At 42.8% G+C, this 21,404-nt stretch overlaps 1 protein-coding gene and 1 long non-coding RNA gene across 5 annotated transcripts in view; one reads left to right on the top strand and one right to left on the bottom strand.

Moving 5' to 3' along the window:
* ZDHHC13 (zinc finger DHHC-type palmitoyltransferase 13) overlaps positions 1-15,077 on the top strand; it is a 51,805-nt gene extending 36,728 nt beyond the window's left edge. For 3 of the 4 annotated variants that reach the window (XM_053899902.1, XM_053899904.1, XM_053899905.1), the window contains 7 exons: positions 268-390; positions 1,235-1,297; positions 1,996-2,089; positions 3,670-3,753; positions 7,801-7,958; positions 11,265-11,362; positions 13,793-15,077. In XM_053899902.1, the coding sequence (XP_053755877.1) occupies positions 268-390; positions 1,235-1,297; positions 1,996-2,089; positions 3,670-3,753; positions 7,801-7,958; positions 11,265-11,362; positions 13,793-13,931 (759 nt within the window). In that variant the 3' untranslated portion in view covers positions 13,932-15,077. Of the gene's footprint in view, positions 1-267; positions 391-1,234; positions 1,298-1,995; positions 2,090-3,669; positions 3,754-7,800; positions 7,959-11,264; positions 11,363-12,616; positions 13,767-13,792 lie in introns of those variants that run through there. The other variant, XM_053899903.1, reaches the window with a different exon arrangement.
* On the bottom strand, positions 5,501-11,302 carry LOC128776168 (uncharacterized). The gene is made up of 2 exons (XR_008421184.1): positions 11,185-11,302; positions 5,501-5,905 (listed from the first exon to the last, which is right to left on the bottom strand). It is a non-coding gene; the product is annotated as an uncharacterized LOC128776168 (long non-coding RNA).
* Positions 15,078-21,404: the final 6,327 nt, after the last annotated feature.

Raw genomic sequence — 21,404 nt, 5'->3', positions numbered from 1 at the left:
CCTTATATATTGCAACCATTCCTGTCAATAATTTTTGTATGAGTTTCAGCTAATTAGGAGGGATTAATTATTAGCCAATTATGAGCAAATCCCTGCGGGATTAGAACATAGGATGGGGTCAGGTTTGGGGGCAGGGATGTGTATACATAATGGAAAGTGAGGTTAGAATGCAGAGAGATTCTTAGGCACCGATGATGAAATTTGCTTATGTCATAATTATGCTATTCTTAGTGGAAGTTGATACATTCCTTAACGTGGTCTTCACATCTAGCAGGCACCCCTTTCTATTTTGCTTTCATTCTCAGCCTAATAGGCTTCCTCTACTTTTTCTACAAGACTTGGGCAACTGATCCAGGCTTCACTAAAGCTTCTGAAGAAGAAAGGAAAACGGTGAGCTTTCTTTGTCATGTTACTTTTTTTTTTTTTTTTTTTTTTAATAGGAAGGTTGTAGCAATGTTCATGTTTCTCATGGCTGCATCTCCGGGGCCTTGGCACGTAATAGATGCAGCATAAATCAACAAAGTTGAGATTTCTCCACTGTCATTCCTTTTCATTTATTTATGGAAAAGTTTTAAAAAGTATTTTGTATTTCCTCTTAAAGTCAGACCCCAGACTTTTCAAATGTAATTTCTGTTAGCGAACATGATCTGGATTTCTTTATAGGAACACTTAGGTAATGATCATTTAGCTTAAATTCCCCCATTTGATACATGGCGAGTAACCAGGCAGGGGCCAGGGGGAGCCCTCCTTATTGCCAAGAGATGCTCCTTCTCTTCCTAAGATGTGAAGGTGTCAGAGGACATGCGTGTCTTCTTTCACTTTGAATATTTAGAATTGTCGTTGTCGGTGTTACCTACAGGCAATTCCTGGAAGACTGAGCCTGTGGTGCTTATCACCATCAGTTACAACGTATACTGATGGGTTTTGTTTGCTTTTTATGAATGTATCCGTGTATGTTTAGTTTTCTCTAGCAGATTATAACTAGATGATTGCCATTCATGGAGAGAATGGGGTGGTGTAATATGTGTGCCTTCTAATTTATTGGCTGTGGTTGAAAATGCAGCCTTGAAAAGTCACATTATTTTCAGGCACAGAATGATGTGGCGGCAGGTATTCCAGATTGCTTTCCTGGCCACCTCAGTTTGGAGAGACAGCTGTGACAATGGTGTATAACCGTGCATTTGTCCGTTCCCCAATAAAACATAATTGTAAGGTCAAATTTCGTGCCTTTCAGAATATCATCACCCTTGCAGAGACTGGCTGTCTGGACTTCAGAACATTTTGTACCTCATGCCTTGTGAGTCTTTTTTTTTTTTTTTTCAAATAATTTTATCCCATAGTGAGAAAGCATATTCTTGGTAACATTTCTCACGTAAGCATTTGTTAAATCTCCCTGGTATATTTGCACACCTTTGTTTTTACCAGTTTCTAATTTTGTATTACTATCAGAATAGTTTTCTGCCTTGAGCATATGAAGGAATGATGTTTACAGTTTCTCCAAGATGTCTGTGGTTAGATCTCTCTGTGAATGGTCCATAGTATGTTTTGATTGCTTTTTCCTGCCATGAAGGATATATTAGAACTAACTTCAAGTCAGAGGCTCATGATGACCCTAGAAACCACTTAGTGAAACCTCTCATTGCAATTGAGGAATCAAAGCTTAGAAGGAAGAAGTAACTTCCCTCAAATTATTGGCAGAGCCAGAAATGTAACTCGGGTTTCCTTTTCCCTTTTTCTTAATGGTGCTGCCTTATTTCCCTTTCATCAGTGTGAATAGGCTCTGGAATTCAAAACCCCTTTAGTGTTGGCCTACTCAAAATATATATGTGGAAGTAAATATTAATAAGGCATTCCAGAGCCTCTCTGTCAATTGATGATCTATTTAGGATTATTTGTACCCATGCCTTTATGATTTAGGAGTAAGAGTTTGCTTGTGGTTTGTTACCACTTTAAGACACTGAGTTTTGCTTAGACCTGTCTTAATTGCCCACTTAGATAAGGAAGCCATTAAGGTCACTTCATTGCCACGTGTGTAACTCCTGTGTCGCTCGATACGATCAGCATTGTCTGTGGACTGGACGGTGCATAGGTGAGAGATTGAATTTCTTAGTTAACAGTATGAAGTTAAGTATATATTTGGCTATATGTGTGATTAATAGAAAAAATAGAAGGGCATCTCAGGGGTCCGTTTTGTAGTTCTTCTTTGTCAGAGAATCCTCTCTACGGTGTTCACACGTTTGGAAAACTTGATGTTGATAATAATTAATGCCATTTGTATAGTATTTTAGAGTTTATAAAGCAGTTTTGAATATAGTTTCCTGTCTGATCATCAGGGCACACCTATGAGGTTGGCATTACTGTCTCCATTTTAGAGGTGAAAAAATATGAAAGGCAAATTATTTGCTTGGGGTTACTTTAGTAGTATTGGTCTTCTACACCAAATAACCAGGTTCTTACCACATTTTGTGGCTTCTCTCTCTCATGTACTTCTCCACTTGGCTCCTTCAAAGCTCAGGTAGGAGCTTGAACCAGAGATGGTGTGGAGTATTCCTTGTCCTGGTCGGTAGCCCTGAGTTTCCTCTGAGTGGTCACTGTAAAAGCCAGGGGATTATTATGAGGAACTTCAGAGGAACTATGGTCATTTGTCTCCAGGAGAGGATATGCTTTTATAATCTTGAACAAAAGGCTGCCTCAGTGAGTCAGGTTTCTTTAGTGCATTTTGATGTTCTCTACTGTTCCTAGAGAACAGCTAAGAGATAATTCCTAGGGTCCCAAGCTTCATGGACCCCATCCCACTGTAAAGATGGGATGATTAGCATGAAGACAGGCAGCTGTGAATGGAAGTGGGAAAACAACAGTAATGAGCCCCTATATTTTTATTATGCTGCATTTAACGTAGTGGATCATCTTGTTTGGCTGCCAGGCCTATGAAGCAGACAGAAGAGAGATTATCCCCATATTAAAAGCAAGAACACCGGATCGGAGAGGTTAAATGACTTCCCTGTAGTCACACAACTAGTCACCTGTGGACCTAGGTCTCCTCCTTGCACCGGGCATTGCTCCTGCTGCTGGGCTTTGCTGTCTTCGGAGAAAGTGGGGACATGGTGGTACTTTGGTGCCATTAGCATCAGAGTGCTCGCAACTCCAGTGTCAAGAGAGCAGCAGAAACAAGCAGCATATGCGAGAGAGGCTGCAGGCTGCCCCTCTTTTTCTGTGTGTAGGCGCCTGCAGCAGATCTATTTAGTGCTGCTCTTCAGATTCATTTTCTCTGTTCCCCTGATCAAGTGAATCCCTGATGTTCAGAAATTGTACTTCTTACATGCAAGGAGTATAGGGTATGATGTGCCTAAAGTCCTGCCTGTTCCCCTTCCTCCGGTGCAGTATAGGCCACCCTAGAGCTGCATATGCTTAGTAAATCTTGCTCTGTTCAAAAATGGTATCTTCTCTTAGGTAAGCAGCAGATAAATATTAGTTCATTTAACATGGACAGTTGACCATGACATATCAGAGCTGTTTGGTTTTGGTTTAATGGTATTTAAATGCAAAGTACTAGCTTATTTACTTTTTTACTTTGGTGGAAGCTTTTGACAGGAAAGTGGTTAGTAAGGTCTTGATCTGGAAAATCATTGTAAGCAAAAGTATTAAATGTGTTTTTTCTTTTTGCTGTAGGTTTCGGCAACCATCATTATTACATATTCTTCTTATTTTTCCTTTCCATTGTTTGTGATTGGATTATATATGAATCTTTCATCTGTAAGTATAAATTTTTCTTACAGCAAGCTCATGCACCCATACCCACACATACTTTTCTTGGTAAATTCTTGAATGGCACATTCTGGCTGGGTGACTATGAACCACACCCCTACTAAAAACGAAACGGCTGCCTCTAAGACTCTCAGCATTGGGAAAGCTGCAAGGAAGACTTGAAGAGGTTAGTTGTCAGCACCTGGGAAGAGATTGTATTCTAAAGTGACCTTGATAAATTTGAGAAGTGGTCAGAATATAAAGTCACATAAGGCAGGTGCAGATTTATCACCCAGTGAAGTGAGGAAAAATCAGCGGCTCAGGCACAAAGCGAGGGAAGTGATAAGTAAATAAAATAGGAAAAAGAAAAGGTTGGTGCTGGACAGGTTGAAGGAAGGCGGAGGTGGTCACCATAGTGAAGGAACACAACTCTTGATAAATGTCAAGTCACAGCTTAGAGCTAATGGGAGAGCGAATAGTCATTGAAAGTTTGGGAATAATGACCTGGAAGGGAACATTAGGCCACTTATTCTGCATGCCTGAGACAGAAAAATAACTTCTCAGTTGCTGTGTGAACAGGCGTGTGGGGGACTCGAGGAGGGAGTGACATCCAGCTGTTCCAAGCTGATGAACTAAGAAGAACGGGGTTTACATTGAAGCAGGAAGGATTTGGGTTAGCTCTTAACAGTTGCACGGCTGTGCTTCTCAAACCTGGGAGTGGTTTACCTAACTGGGAAAGTGTATAGTGCTTGTAGTTTATTTATTTTGGCTTTCCTTGTTTCGCTGTTTATTATTTATTTTGAAGACTTTGGGAGAATGTGGCTTCACTATAAATCCATTTCCTCCCACCTTCCTGTTACGTTCATGCTCAGGTCTTAGATTCCAACAGTGGAATACTAGTTTGTTGCTTGTGCTAAAATGCAGAATGATCCAGGAAGATCATTCTTCTTAAAAAATGTTAGGAACATTTTTTTCCACTTTAGTTTCTTTTTCCCTTGGCATCCTAAGCACCGCCTCTCCCTGCCTTCCCCCGGCCTCTGCTCCAGCTTTTTTTAGTTTAAATTTTGCTTAGTTTTTGAAAAAGAATTCTTTCTACTCTGTCCCCTAGCCTCCCAGTTACCCTCCCCAGAAACATCAAGTTTTGGGTTGTTTGGCATTTCATTTTTAGAGATTATTAATTAATGTCTGTGTGACATGTTGTGTTTTGGGGTTTTTTGCCCTGCCCTAGGCATGGAGAGGGCTTCAGTTAGTTACCTTGTCAGCCCCTTTCTCGTCTGACACCTTGGGTGTCTGTGATCAGTAGGGAAAGCTTCTGTAGTTTAGTGTAAGTGCCACCCTCTCAAATGGACCTAATAGTCGGAAGGTTGTGATCCCTGGTACCATTTCTTGTCAAAGGCCATAAGTAATCCTGAGCATTGAAATTTAAAAAACCTCTTAGGTTATGTCCTGTGGTGTAAGAAGTAAAAGATTTCTTGGCAGTGCATCTTTCTACTGAAAGAACTGCCCTTTTAATGCCTAACAATAAAACATGTTCCTGGAAGACCTTTTCAGGCTGGCCCTTGGACCAACTTGTCCCTTGGACGTGATCCTATTGGGAGAGAAGCCAGGTTTTACACCACTCTTGTCTCTCCTGCTTCTCTCTTCACTAAAAATAGTCCCCTTTGTTTGGTGTCTGTGTCTAGCATAAGACTGTATTGATAAGGACAGAAGTAATTTTCCATCACTTTCCTTCTTTCCGCTTTGCTTTCGTATTCTGTGCATTGGCTCTTCCTTCTTTGTTTCTATTCTCTGGCTCTGAACCAATTTTTGTATTATATTTTGTCTGTTAGAAATGGTCCCACTTTATATTCACCTGCGACCATGTAGACTAGTCAACGTATTTTGTTAGTTTTATCCCATTTATATTCTGGCACCGAATGAGGACATCATGTCATTTATCATTACTTCACAGACAGGAAAAATGAACTTGTGCCTCATTTTTCTAACAAGGCCTCCCCGCCATCCCACCTTCTTTGGCATTAACACTCCTGATGCGACGGCCCTGATGCACACGAGCCTCGCGTGAGCCAGTTACAGCTACTTCTGGCTCTGTGTAGCCTCCATCCGTTCTGTCCTTTGTGAGGTCTGTTTTCAGGATGGACACTCAGAAAGGGTCAGCATCCTGCAAGTTACAGGGAGAAAGATTTTAGATCATGGTTAGAAAGAACACTGTAGCTGGCAGAGCTATCTAAAAATGCAAATGATCGACTTGGTACAGTATGAGTCCCCTATCATTAACCAGTGACCACCTGATAAGAATGTATTATTAGCGCATATTAAAGTTGTATATTGCAGAAGATAATGTACGTGGCCATTTGTGGCCATTATCTTTGACATTAAATCTGCAATCAGTCCTATGAAAATTCTAGTTGGGGGTCATGCCGTGTGATCAAAAAATTTCCCAGAAGAGCGCAGTAGAAATCTGTAAGCTGGAAGAAAGTAGGTATTCTTTCCCACTCAGCAGCCGTTTCCTGTACCTGCCATTGGGAATTATAGTCTTTTTTGTCATATCAGGTGCACGAGAGGCATCTTTGTCTGCCGTCCTAATGAGAAGCTCTCAAGAGAGTGTAATTTGCCTTAACTTGTTGCCTTGATGGTTACTCTGTGGTGATTACTCTTAGATTGCTTCTGACGTATAGTCATGAAAGATGGTTGGGAATCAAATAAGGCTCAAAATGGGGGAAAAAAAGACTTTTTTCTTTTAAGACTAAAATGGACAGACAGGTGATAGTAAAGTCAGGGACTCATTTTCTTTCTGTCCCAGGAGCTCTTAAGTGCTGCTTTGGGAAACTGTCTGAAACTACTTATCAAATTGTCAGAGGCATTTATGAAGCCTCAAGGTGAAAATTTACAGAATTCTTATTTCAAAAATAATTTGCCCTTTATAAACTGTTGTGAGGCCTACAGAAGCCATAGGCTTCGCAAGACCTTGAGGATTTGTTCCCTTGTTTCTACTGCTTCCTACTTTCATTCTCCTTAGTGCTGCTCTTAGCTGCATAGCTTAGGGAGGTCACAAAGGCCATAGTGAAGTCTTCTCTTTTAATTGGCATATAAATAGGTGTTCCTGGAGAGAAATTGAGCCGTGCCTATATGAATCTTTTTCCCTCCTATATGAATCTTTTTCCCTTTACTCTTTTCCTAGGGGTGTCTGTCTCATGAATTCCCTTACCTAGACTTTCTCCCTCTCTACAGGATAAATTATGGTGCCGGTGCAGAAGTACACCCAATAACCGCATGCTGTTAGGTTGTGTTCCCATGGTTATCTGGGCGCTTACAGGATTTCTTGGCGCCTACAACAGCCAAGTGATCCGAACCCTTAATAAGAGTTTATTCAGTGCTATAATAGACTCCTGTGTATCATGGACAAAATAAAGAATTTTCTAAGACAGACATTTATTAAATCCAGTCATTCTCTGTCATCAAGTCCTTAAACAATTAACTTTGGGCCGGTTCATTTTATGCCGAAAATGGTGGTTTTAGTGGTGGTCTTGTGGACCTTTTTTGCTTTTATTCCTTTACTGCCAGCTACCAATGCAGTGTTATCATATAGCTTTAATGAGTAATGAGGTGCCAGTTTTTCACCTTTGCTAGTTAAGTTGGCACTTGGAAGAAAAATTCTTTTTTTTTCACCATGTTTCAGATTTTTAAATTATTTTTACATTTTTTTAAAAGTTTATTCGTTTATTTTCAGAGAGGGCATGAGCAGGGGTGGGGCAGAGAGGGAGGGAGAGAGAATCCCAAGCAGGCTCTGCAGTGTCACCGTGGAGCTCGACGCAGGGCCCAGCCCACGAACCATGAGATTATGGACTGAGCCAAAATCAAGAGTCGGACGCTTAACCGACTGAGCCATCCAAGTACCCCCGGAAGATATATCCTTAAAGCTGGGTTCTATTCTGTGCTCTCATGTCTTACCGTCTCTTCTCCCTGAAAAGAAGTGCAGCGATTTTATCTTCTTGTACAATAATCACTGGTTTGTTGCCTTTTTAAATAATGAGTTTCTTTTTTGTGAATCCACAGATTGGTCAAATCATTGTGCCACGACATTCAGAGAAGATGGACTGTGGACCTACCTCAATCAGATTGTGGCCTGTTCCCCTTGGGTTTTATATATCTTCATGCTAGCAACTTTCCACTTCTCGTGGTCAACATTTTTATTATTAAATCAGCTCTTTCAGGTATTAATTTCTCTTCTGTAAAGCCTTTGAGTAAAATTTCCAGTACACTGTAATAAGGTAGAAAGACTTGAATTTTAACTCAGAAGGCTTTTGGGTCCTAGTTCCACCTCTGTCGCTTACTCTCTGGGTCTAGGCATGTCATTTGACTCTTGGATTTCCAGTTCTTTGTCTGTAAAATGGGGTTGATAATGCTACTCTCACAGGATCGTTTAAAGGTTAGAATAATGAGTTGTTAACTTGTCCGTAGGGATGATCTAATCTGATCTTTTTACTTTACGGATAGACTTACAGAGAGCTGACTTGCTCAAGGTCACCCAGTAAGTGGCAAAATCAGAATCGGAAACTTAGGTCCACTGACTGTCCTGTTCAAAGGCTTTTTTCATCATACGGTTAAATCATACAGTATGTGAAAACATGATATAAAATATAAAACCATTGTGCAGGTGTGAGATGATTCTCTTCTCTCACTTTTTCCAACCCTGTTTGTTGTCCTGATTATTATGCAGCACTTAAATGGGTAGAAGTGGGGAGGAAATGCAAGATCCCACACTAACCACTAACCAGTGTAACCATGGTAATTACACTTCTAGGGAAGGTCATGGCCATTAGAAAGTTCACTCTCCAGGGCAGTAGTAGCCACATTGAGCTTCCGAAGAAGCTACTGTCCCTTCCCTGCTGCCTTCCTTCCCCTATGAGCATAACCTAATTCTCATTGTTGCTGTGGCCCGTGCTTGTGGAATGGACGGCCGTGGTCAGTCTGAGCCAATTACTGTGAGACCTCACATAATTAGAGCATTACTCCTCAAAAGTGCATTCCACGGGGCGCCTGGGTGGCTCAGTCGGTTGAGCGTCTGACTTCAGCTCAGGTCACGATCTCGCGGTCCTTGAGTTCGAGCCCCGCGTCGGGCTCTGGGCTGACGGCTCAGAGCCTGGAGCCTGCTTCCGATTCTGTGTCTCCCTCTGTCTCTGCCCCTCCCCCGTTCATGCTCTGTCTCTCTCTGTCTCAAAAATAAATAAATGTTAAAAAAAAAAAAAAAATTAAAAAAAAAAAGTGCATTCCACTTTAACAGGGAAGTAACCAGGTCTACAATAATAGTAACAAAGTGATAAAGACAGACAAAGGAAAACAGTGCCAAGGAAAGGAATTAAGCTGGTAACACCCACAGAACGGAGGCTTCTGAACATTCATCTTAATCTTCTGCCCCTCTGGCATCGATAGACTCAGGCAGTAAGAATGAGTATTAGCATCAGTGATTATTAATATTAACTACTATCTCGTATGATACCTAGTATTTATCTGTATTTTACATATTCCAGAGCACTTTCCTATCTATTCCCCAACAGACATTTGAGGTATAGATTGTGCCAAAGTAGTGTCTCCATTCTAAAGGTGAGAAAACTAAGCCTGTGAGATGTCGAGTGCCCAGTTTTGTCCATAAGGGTGGTGAGAGGTGGAAGCAGATGTAGAACCTAAGGTTTGAGACACGGATTCTAATTCTCTTTCTTCTTTTCTGGAGGCTTAGGACAAGGACAGTATATATAAGACTATAATATCAATTTTTTAAAGAAACCTTAATTTTGTTAATACTTTCTAAGGCAAGGAAAATGAATTCAAAAGTTTTGGGTAGTTTTCAAATATAGGAGTTTAATGTTGTTTTCTTAAAAAAAATTTTTTTTTTAATGTTTACTTATTTTTGAAGGAGAGAGAGACAGAGTGTGAGCTGGGGAGGGACAGAGGGAGAGGGAGACATAGAATCCGAAGCAGGCTCCAGGCTCCGAGCTGCCAGCCCAGAGCCCGACATGGGACTCGAACTCACAAACCACGAGATCATGACCTGAGCTGAAGTCGGACTTAACCAACTGAGTCACCCAGGCGCCCCCTAGTAATGTTGTTTTCTTAATAAACAAACCAATTCTGTTGTTCGAAGCCTTTCATTTGATGACTGCTCTGGTGAGTCATGGGTTTGACTATAGCAAGTCAAACTGAGCATGTAGTCTGTGGTAAGGACCATGAACTTTATTCTCACGCTGGCTGAGGTATCTGTCTCAGTTCTGCCACTCTCTAAGCTGTGTGACTTTGGACCAGTTACTTTACCTCCAGGAGCCTCTGCACTGGATATTTTAAATATATGATGTCAAGTCTTTAAGCAATCTGATGAGGGAGGATGGTGTGATAATCTCTGTTTTACAGATGAGGAGCTTGATGTTTGAGTTATTTTCAGGATTAAATGGGGGTAACTCAGTGAGTAATAGTTGTTTTAATGATTTGGGAGGGTCTTTTTTTTTTTAATGTTTATTTTGAGAGAGAGTGTGTGAGTGAGTGGGGGAGGGGTAGAATCTGCTCTCAAGCAGAACCCAATGTGAGGCTCGATCCCACAAACCATGAGATCATGACCTGAGCTGAAGGCCGCTTAACCAGCTGAGCCACCCAGGCACCCAGGTGATTTGGGAGGTTTTTTGTGTTGTTTTTTTTTTTTTTTTAGTTTATTCATTTATTTTGAGGCAGAGAGTGTGAGTAGAGTAGGGGCAGAAGACAGGGAGAGGGAGAATCTCAAGCAGACTTCACGCTGTCACTGCAGAGCTCATGTGGGGCTCAAATTCACGAAACCATGAGATTATGACCTGAGCTGAAATCAGGAATCAGACACAACCGACTGAGCCACCCAGGTGCTCCATATTTGGGAGTATTTAAGTTACCTGAATTCTTACCTTTCCCCAAATTGTGGATTTAAATGTTCTTCACTTCGGTACATTTAAATGTTCTTTAACTTTTTCATTTGGCCCTTTCTAAAGAACTACTAAGAAGCATACACAAAGTGAGAATTACAGTAATGCTGATCACATATTGTTTTATTCATCTAAAAGTTGCATGCTGAACGTGTTAAGAACCTAAACAAGGTGGTAAGCCCTGGCTTAAATCACTAAAGCAATTATTTCATGACTGTGCTTTTTTGAAGGTTAATAAAAATCGGTCAAAAGGATAAATGCTCAGGGGTGCCTGGCTGGCTCAGTCAGCAGAGTGTGTGAGTCATAATTTCGGGGTCATGAGTTTGAGCCCCACATTGGGTGTAGAGATTACTTAAAAATAAATAAATAAACAACTGCTCAGCTCCTAGATTTACATAGGAGAGTCTCATTTAGAGCTGCTGAGCTGTTGTTATCCTCACCATGATCCTTGCTTAGAGGGCGAGGTGACACTGTATTTGGGGGAGTACTGAATGCTTACCTCTGTCCTGTGATGCACGGAGAGAAACGGAACCTTGACATAGCAGTATTTTTCATGTACCTTCCAAACTTCTTTTGCAGATTGCTTTCCTGGGCCTGACCTCCCACGAGAAAACCAGCCTGTTGAAGCAGAGCAGGCATATGAAACAGACATTGTCCCTCAGGAGGACCCCATACAAGTAAGTCCGATCTGTTTTGACCACTGAGTCCTGTGGAGGATGCTAGCCTAACCCTTGGTTTCCCAGTCTGCTGCCACCACTCAGGCCATGCTGCACTCTAACTTGCTATCTGATGGAGTTGAACCTCTTAATTCTTGGAAGCCTTAGTGACTGACGGGAGGTGAGTGGTGAGGTCATGAGCCCCAAGGTGGTAAGAATTTGGGACTTAGTCTGCTGGACTTGGCACAAATAGCTAAGTGACTTTGAAGTGTTGCCAAGGTGGGGAATCTCTTTAGTCAAGCCACATGGTCACAGGATTGCATGTTGCTGGCGTGAAGTCAGTGTGAGATAACCGAGCACGTGGCTGAGAATTCCAGCCACCAGGCTGTCTGCAGAAAGCATTAGATTGTGAACTTTGCCAAGATTTTCAACCTACCTTTCTATCACCAGTAATTCTTTTAGCCCTGTGTTTAATGTGCCCATCCGCGTCAGGGAGAAACTAGTGTTTCGGGTTTGGGGTATGTTTTCCCAAGAGCATCGGTTGTATAAAACCTGTCCTCAGTAGAAAATGAGAGTGTTTGTAGGAAGCCTGTCATCTTACGATATGAACAGTCAGGCTTTGAAGCTTATCTCCCTGTCATATATATCGGGGTCTTGGAAGCTGGGAGTGCTGCAGAGGTGACCCTGAGCCCTCTGGGGATTTAACGCCCACTGCATATCTCATGAGCAGTCTATTTTAAAGCACACTCGTGGTACGAGATGAAACTGTTAGGCTGTTAGACAAGGAAATTAGAGCCTGGGATATGACTATGATCTGTGTTTAGAGAGGAGAGCAGTTGACTGAATTGAGAAGAGACGGCTTCGGTGGTGGAAGGTGGACAGTAGTGTTAGGCTTGTGACGATTGTCTCAGACTGGCAATGATCGTAAAGTCCTTTCTCAGGAGTTTAACCAGAGAAATAAATATTTACTCCACTGAAGAATGGAAGCCTTTGTGACAGAGGTGGAATTTTCAGCTGAGCCTTGAAAGATGTGTGGTGGGGCATGATGGAGAAGGACAGAAGGGCATTTCAAGCCCCAGAGAGAGAAGAGTCTGGAAGGAGGGCCTGAGATGAGAGAGCTGGGGCGTGTTTGGAACTGCTGAGTGATGGCAATGTGGGCTGGAGGACCTAACGGCAAAGCCTTAGAGCCACTGTGAATCTAGGTTCCAAAAACCTGCCCAGAATGAAGATTTGTCTTGTCTGTCTTACCCTGAGTTACTTTCCCTCACTAACTAGCTCTGGAGCTGGTCTTCCTAGGAGTGGAGATGGTCCTGTCTTGACCACTGTCACAGCAGCGGCAGATGCACAGCCATCCTCAGGCACAGATGTGTTTTAGTGTATAGGGTTTGGGTTTTGGCAAGGTTTTTGGAAGACCACACCGTGTCCAATAGGTAAGATTAATTGGAAGGAGCTCCCTCCCTTTGGTTGGAACTGCCATCTTCGAGTAATTCGCCAAAATGACCAGCAACAAGGGAAGGAGGGGAGGCCCCCGCTGCATTCTCTCTAGGCCTTTTAGACAACACGGAGTTGCTGTTCTGGCCACATGCTTGTGAATCTGTCAGAAAGGTGATATTGTGGACATCAAGGGAACGGGCTGCAAAGGTTCCCATGGCACAACCTCAGGAGTCTACGGTGTCACCCGGCGTGCTGTTGGCAGTGTCATAAACCCAGAAGTCGAGGGAAGATTCTTGCCAAGAGAACTAATGTATGTAGTGAGCATATGAAGCACTCTAAGAGCCGAGGCAGCTCGTGTGAAGCATGTGCAGGAAAATGATCAGAAGAAGGAAGCCAAGGAGAAAGGTTCTTGGGTTCAGTGGAAACGCCAGCCTGCCCCACCCAGAGAAGCACACTTAGTGAGAACCAGTGGAAAGGAACCCGAGCTCCTCAGAGTTCATGGGATGATAGGTATAAAAAAGGACAAAAGACTTCTGGACTATTAAAAAAAAAAAAAAAAGGATTAATTGGAAAGAACTGAGACAGGGCCAGGGCCATATTTAACTTAGAAAGTTTAAGGAAAAAAAAAAACCCACAAACATCTGTTGACTGTACTGTTGCTGGCCTGCCTGGCCTCTGAAATAATCAAAATCTGAATCAGGGCAGTGGGAATGGAAAGAAGGAAACTTCTTGATGGCAGCCATCATTCCAGTGAGTGGGGTGCTCAGAAGGAAATTAAGTTGCTGGGCAGGAGTCAGAGAATCTCACAATAGGGATTCAGGTCCAGAGACGGAACTGGGCATCAATTTTAATGTCCCGTAATCCAGGGAATGGTCTGATTCACCTCTGGATTCCTGCAGGATCTTCAAAGGATGTCGTATATTGTAAATTCTCAGTGAATATTTATGGTCTGGATGAATGTTTGTCAAAAGGTAAACAGGAAAAGTAGTAAGATGTGTTCTCTTCCTTCCTTGGCAGCCTTGGGTTCACGCAGAACCTTGCAGATTTCTTTCAGTGTGGCTGCTTTGGCTTGGTGAAGCCCTGTGCCGTAGATTGGACGTCCCAATACAGCATGGTCTTCCACCCGGCTAAGGAGAAAGTCCTTCGCTCAGTATGAAGAAAAGCGACCCCAGATTCTCACTCTGATCTGTGTTCATGTTGATGCCCTGTGGTCTGCAAGTGAAGTGAAGATTAGGAGTTCACCGAAGCCCAAAGGAAAACACAAGTGGTCTGTAAAGCTATGTAGTAAAAACACAAGTTCTCCAGAAAGGCACTACGCTTTTAGATTTAGCAAGATGGACTGTTCCTGAACAATCTTGGCAGACATCTAAAAACGCTTTTATATGTTTCACAAGAAAATACAACTTACTTTTTTTTTTTTTTGAGATAATATTCACCAATTATGGATAAAATGTAGTATTTTCGAATACTTTATTGGTTGTTTCAAAATAGTACTATTCTTTAAGCTTGTAATTTTTGATAAATTATTTGTTTGTTTTATCTATAAATATGTAAAAAATATCTAAATAGAAGTACCTGTTTTGCTTTCACACTTAATAAATTTTTTTTTTTTTTTTTTTTTTTTGTAGTTGAGACTTCATTTCTGACACTTAACTTTCAGAATCTTAAATTGAGAAAAGGTGTATGTAGGGCATAAAGAAACTGATTCACAATTCCAGGACTGAGTTGAGCTCCCTGTTAACACCAGTAAGCAAGATATAATTTTCCATCTTACTTAGAAAATGGAACAGATGAGGTTTTCAAGATTAATTACTGTTTTTACTTAGTACCCTCAAAATATTGGACTGATGTGATTGTAAGTGCTAATTTCCCTTGTTCTGGAGGAAAAACTAATTCCACTTTAACTCTTGGTATTGTATATAAATGCCCCTGGACATGGCACCTTCCTACTGAAAACCCTTCCTTAAGGCTCCCCTTGCTCTTGGGGTAAAGGCTAAACTTCTCATCATGACCTACAAGGCCTTGAATAATATAACCTTATTTTGTTTCCCAGTCCCACTCTGGACTACGCTTTGTACTCTAGCCACATTGACCTTTCCGTTTTTCAAGGATCCTTTCTCCGTTCTTCTTTCTTCTACAGAGCACCGAGCCTTTGCAGATAAGGAAACTAAAGGCTAAAGAAGTTTGTATCTTCTCCAAGGTCACTTAGATACCAAGTGGGGTAGCCACTTCAGAGCCTAGAGTCACCTTGAATATTGTCAGACACGTTGTGCGTGATCAATAAATGTTTCAATTTATTGAATGAAGGGTTTTTAAGCAGGGTATGATGTGATCATAGTTGTTTGAAGTCTCTGATTCTCAGTTGGGGGACAGAAGGACTTTCTCAAGCTATAGCCTTTCCCTTTCTCTTCAAACCCTACCAAGTATATATTCTCAAATTGTGGCCCACACACCATTTAACTAGAATTCTAGGGATGGAGCAGGGGCTTACTTGTTTAAAATTCAAATTCCTCGCCTCACACCTTCCAAACCACTATATGCCAGTGCTTCTAAGTGATACATGGCACGGAAAGCACATGTCATTAATTTTTAAATTATTCCACAGATATTCACTGAGCACCATCATAGGTCTTTCAGACCATAAAACATTTAACTGGGCATACTAATCACAGAGCTTGCAATCTAGAGGAAAGCTAAGATGAATGAAACTATAGGATAATGTAGAAGATATTAAAAGCCATAAGAAAGGTACAAATAAAATATTGTTAGAGTTTAGAGGTTGGAGAGAGCCTCAGTAGATGTGATAAGGGAAGTGTCTATGGACGATAAGGCATTGCAAAGGGACTTTCAATGGTACTTAGTTTGGAAATCCGGAGTTGGAAGTGAAAGGCATTCTCATGTAGAGAACCCTCCGAGTGCAGATAATGGGAGAGTCTGAAGTATAGTTAGAACCACGGCAGCTGGGCCTATAGGGCGTTTCAAATGGGGCACTCGGTTAGTAAATCGGAATGGTTGATTGGGATGAAGTCACCGGGGGCCTTGAATGTTAAGCCAAGGAGCTGAAAGGTTTAAGTGAGCAACAGGAGCTGTTTCCTTACCTCGTCAATAAAAAGCCCTTGAAAAGGTTGTGGCTGGCCAGTATCTCCAATTCCTGTCTCCCCTTCCTCCTCTTAACCCACTTAAGCAGTCAGGCTTTCACCCCTGCCCTCCATGGGAACTGCTTAGCAGCATTTGACGGTGGCCGGTCCGTCTTCCCAAATACACTTTCCTCACGCGGCCTCCACGAGACAGCACCCCTGAGTTTCCTTTTAACCCCACTGGTTGCTCTCGAGATCCCCCAGTCTCCTTTGCTGTTTTCCTTCCCCTACCATTTAATGTTGGAATGTCTCAGTGGCTAGTTCTTGAACTTCTTGTTCTTCACCTAAACTTAGTTCTCCTTCCTTGACAATCTCGTCCAGTTGTGTGATTGCGTATACGATCTGTGTACCAAAATGCCCCAGCTTTTAACTCTGGTTCAGACTTCTTCTCCAACTCTATCCACTTAAATAAATGTTTAATAGACATCCTAACATGTCCAAAATTGAAATTGAACTTCTAATCTCCACTCTATCCTCACCCTCACAAATAAAAAGTAAAGAATTAAATAAAACATAGTAAATTTAAAGATAAAATAGGGGAGCCCAGATGGCTCATTTGCTTAGGCATCCAACTTTGGCTCAGGTCATGATCTCACAGTTCATGGGTTCAAGCCCCCTGTCAGGCTCTGTGCTGACAGTTCAAAGCTTGGAGCCTGCTTCAGATTCTGTGTCTCCCTCTCTCTCTCTGCCCCTCCCCAGCTCATTCTCTCTCTCTCTCTCTCAGAAACAAACATTAAAAAAATTTTTTTGAAGATAAATAAAAAGTAAACAACCCTGTTCCCTACCCCTTAGTCTTCCCTATATCAGTTGTTTGGAAACTCCATCCTTTCAGTTACTCAACATCAAAACTTTACAGTCTTTTCTTGATGATTCTTTTTCTCTCGTGATATGCCAGATTCAGATTTCTTTGAGAAATCCTGCGGACTCCATCTTGAAAATACATCCAGAATTGAGTGCTTCTGACCACCATTGCTGCTGTCGTTCTGAGTTACCATCACCTCTTGCCTGGGTTACTGCAGCCTTCTTATTTGGTCTCCCTGCTTCCACCCTTACCCTGCCACAAGCAGCCAGAGTGATCCTTATAAAAGACCGACTGAATCCTATTGCTTCTCTGCCTACAACCTTCTAGTGACTCTTGAGCTCACCAGAGGAAGAGCCAAAGCCCTGACAGTGGCCTGCAAGGCCCGACAGGATCTGACCCCTTGTGCTTTCCCTCTTGCTGATGCCTATACACCTGCTAGGCATGCTTCCGCCTCAAGCCTTTCCTTGCTGTGCCCTGCCTGGAATGCTCTTTCCCCAGATATCCACGGGGTGAAGTGCCTTTCCTCTGAGCTTTTTTCCAGATGTCAACTTCTCGATGAGGCCCATGCTCACCAACGTCTACAAAGTTGGAACATCCTTTCCTTGAACTATTTGTCCTCTTCACCCTACTCTGCATTTTTGACCTAGCACTTAACTGCCTTTTAACATACTATGAAATTTAATATGTCTGTTGCATTACGGTCTCCTTCCCCAACCCAGTAGGATAGCAGGTCCCTGAGGGATTTTTGTTTTGTTCGCTGATGTATCCCAGGTACCTAGAATATTGCCTACTACATAGTATGTATTCAGTAACTACTTGAATTAATCTGTTGCATGAGCTTGTTGAATGAATTGAAGGGATTTTAAGCAGGACATGATGTGATCGGAGTTGTGTTTGAAGACTGATTCTCAACTGGGGGACGGAAGGATATTTTTAAGTTCTGTCTTCCTGTCTGTTCTCACCAACCCCTGCCAAGTAAGTATTCTTAAATTGTGGTCCACAGACCATTTGCATCAGAATAACGGGCCTGGGGTGGTGATGGGAGTGGTGTCCAGGGATCACTTGTTTAAAATTCAAATTCCTCTTCTCAGACCCTCCAGAGTCTGACCCCCTACCTCCAGAGTCAGACCCCTACCCTCAGTTCTCTGAGGAGTGAGTCTTAGAATCTGAATTTGTAACACGTTCCCCAAATGATTCTTACATGCACATGCTACAGTTTGAGAATCATTTGCTTAAGGCCTCTTACCCCTACCGTCTGATTGTGACTTTTTCCTCAGCTACATATTGGTGTGAAAGTTTAAAAAAATAAAAAGTTTGAGAGTCAGTGTTTTATAGCTAGGCACCCCGGGTTTGAATCCTGGATATGCCAACTGTAAGTGACTTCTGCCTCTGAACAAATGACTTCCCTATATAATGCTTCTGTTTCCTCGTTTGTATCATGTGGATAACAATAGTATATACCCCCAAATGTTGTTAAGAGGATTAAATATATTAATAACATATAAAGTGCTCAGAATTATACTTGGCTCAATACATGCTAATAATTTAGAAATATTTGGGAAATTGATTAGAGGTAAGGAAATGTGCCAAATTCACCTTTCTATACTCTCTGTGTTGTGTGTTCTGGGACTAGCATTCTAAAAACTACAATTTCCTTGTCAGCTGATTTTCCATTAAGTTCTGCAGATAGGGGAGGAGGAAGGGAGAAGAGACTTAACTCCACTTTTCTTGCCAGCTGTTCCTCTCAGTGTTGTCCCTAAAATGGCCTTGAACCCTGATGAAGACAGTTGGAATCCGTGTCTAGCTTTTCTCCCGCAGTTCCCCAACCACCTCCATCGTCTTCCCGTAGAAGCCCCAGCAGAAACCAGGCAGGGCTCTCTGCTCAGAGGTCTGACTCCTAACCCTGGGAAACCTGTCCTCGAGGGATCTAAATTAGGGCGCCCCCATCTCTCCTCTTTGTTTTCCCCAGCCCCACACTTCATGGCTGCTTCCTGCAGTTAGTCACCTCTGTGCTAAGTCAGGGTGCTCCTCTTTACTTTCTGAAAAAGATTAGCACCTGCTTAATCAATTCCCTCTATTATTTTCTCCCTGTTGAAGCAAAACAGAACACACTATTTTTCTGTGTTTCTGACTGGACTCCGACGGATATAGAATGTTAGAGATAAGCTTTTGATAATGGTCCAGGCAGGATGTGATGAAGGCCCAGATTACTGATTGAATGTGAGGGGAAGAGAAGGGAGAGTCAAAGATGACTTTGAACCCAGTGAATTGAGAGGGTGACAGTGTTCTTCTGAGAAGTAAGGAAAACTGTGTGGGGAGACTAGGTGATGAGTTTGGTGGGTGGGGCCTATTGAGTTTAAGGTATTGCAGGCTATGCAGCAGAAGAGTCTAGAAAGCAGCTGTAAAGAGACCAGGGCATGAATGAGGGTCATGAGCACGGATGGACGAGGTTGTCACAGGAGAGAGGTAGAAAATTGAGATGAAAATGGAAAGGGGAGTTGCCCTCCTGAAATGGGAAGATCGGTTCTAAAAAGAGACCAAAGATGACAACCAATGCGAACAAACAAAATGTGAGGGAGAGAGAGACAGAGAGAGACAGAGAAACCTGTCCTCGAGGCATCTAAATTAGGGGACCCCATCTCTTTGTCTCCCCAGCCCCACACATGGCTGCTTCCTGCATTTATCACCTCTGTGCTAAGGGCAGGAACACAGCCTTCCAGACCATGGATTTAGGGAGCTGGAGAAGAGGAGGAGGGCATGGGGAGGAGGCTGGATATAGGAGGATAATCACGATAGCACAGGGGCATAGAATTCAAGAAGAATTCATTTCAGAGAGGGAGGAGTCACTTGTCGGGAGCTGAGCAGAGGTTGAGAAGAACAACTGAGGGAAGACGGAGTTTGTGGTCTGGAGGTTAGGTGGCTCGGTGGAGTAGTGGCAGCCGGCAGTGGGGTGGGCAGCAAGGAGGGCACCTGGGAGCCAGCTGCTCAGGCCGTAAGACTAAATGGAACGGAGTCTTACAGTTTGGCTTTGAAAGGAGAGGGGAAAAGGCAGGTTTGGGCTTGTTTTATTTGTCGGGGCCACGGGGACATGACTATTATGCTGTGATGCCCTAACTTCATTCCTCTTTCCAAATATCTGTATAGTCTCATCGGAGACAGTGCATTTGAATCATTTCCACAACTGCTACGCAAAATCCTGATGATGGTCCCCGTGACTTAACAGACTGGCTGGACACTGAACAGTGAGAAGTGGAATATCTTGGCTATAGCACATCCAGTATCATAGCTGGGAGTAGTATAGTCACGGGAGTTAATGGGATAATAACCACCCCCGCCCCCGCCAATATCTCACTGGCTTAACACCACATAAGGTTTATTTCCCCCTCTTGTTACAGTCCATTTAGCTGTTGGAAGATACTCTTCCATGCAGGGACCCGAGCTCCCTCCCAGCTAGTGTTTCCACTGTTTCCTAGGGCCTCGGCGTCCACTGGACCTTCTGCATCCACAGGTGTGGAAAGAGACGATAGACTCTCCTGGATGTCGTGGGGGCTAGGCCTCCATTGGCCAAACTCAGTCCCGTGTCCCAGTCAATGGTAGGTGAGCCTGGAAAATGTAGTCGAACAGTGCCCAGGAAGCAGAGGGGAAACACAAAGACTGCTAAACCACAATAAGGCCCTTTCTTTGTTTTGCTTGGGTTTTTCATTTCTAAACTTCACTCCACATATAATAATCTCTTCTTTTATAGTCTAGCAGAATTTTGCGTTTAGTCCAGCCTACACTCTCTCCCACTTCACTCACTCAACAAATGTTTAGTGCGTGCCTACTGTTTGTCGAGCACTGTGAATACAAGCGTGTCACATTCTAACAAGGAAGCAGATGGGAATTCAAAATTTCAAGGGAATGACAGCAGTGCTATGTCAAGTATTGGCTGTGGGAACACAGAGGTGGATTAGTTCTGCTCAGGAAGTTCAGGAAAGATTTTGCAGAGGAGACGGCATTTGACCTGTGACTTGATTATAGGAGTTTGCCAGGCTAAGAAGTTGGTTAGGTTGTGAAGACGGAGGGCGTTCCATCTTCTAGATGTTCTAGACAAAATGAGCAGCATTAGCAAAAGCATGATGGGGTGGGGTACTTGGCATATTTGGCAAGCTTCAAGTCTTGGAGTGTAGCTGGAGCTCCTCTGGAAGAGATGGCTGAAGCTAAGTTGAAGGGTAAGTCCAAGGCCAACTTGTGAAAGCCCTTGTATTGACCTACTGTTATGGGCCGAACCGTGGCTCTCCTCCTTGCCCCCACATTTATATGTTGAAGTCGTAACCCCCACAACCTCAATACATTAATTGTATTTGGAGATGGGGTCTTAACAAAGGTAATTCAGTTAAAATGAGGCTTTTCGGGGTCTCTAATCCAACATGACCGGTGTCCTTATAAGAAGAGGAAGAAATTAGGACACAGACATGCACAGAGAGAGGGCCATGTGATGACGGAGAAGGCAGCCACTTACAAGCCAGGAGAGAGGCCTCCGAAACTAACTCTGCTGACCCCTTAATCTCAGACTACCAGCCACCGGAAGTGTGAAAATGTAATTTCCATTGTTTGAGCCACTGGTCCATGGTTCTTTGTTATGGAAGCCCTAGCCAACTAACACGTATACCAAAGGGTAGCAATGGAGGGGGTGTACTCTAGAGACGTA

This window comes from Panthera pardus, unplaced genomic scaffold (genome assembly GCF_024362965.1).
Source record: "Panthera pardus isolate Hobbes unplaced genomic scaffold, ASM2436296v1 HiC_scaffold_12, whole genome shotgun sequence".
In the NCBI taxonomy this organism is placed as follows: Eukaryota; Metazoa; Chordata; class Mammalia; order Carnivora; family Felidae; genus Panthera; species Panthera pardus.
Note: the sequence above shows the minus strand (reverse complement) of the source record. Positions and strands in the feature narration are given on the sequence as shown.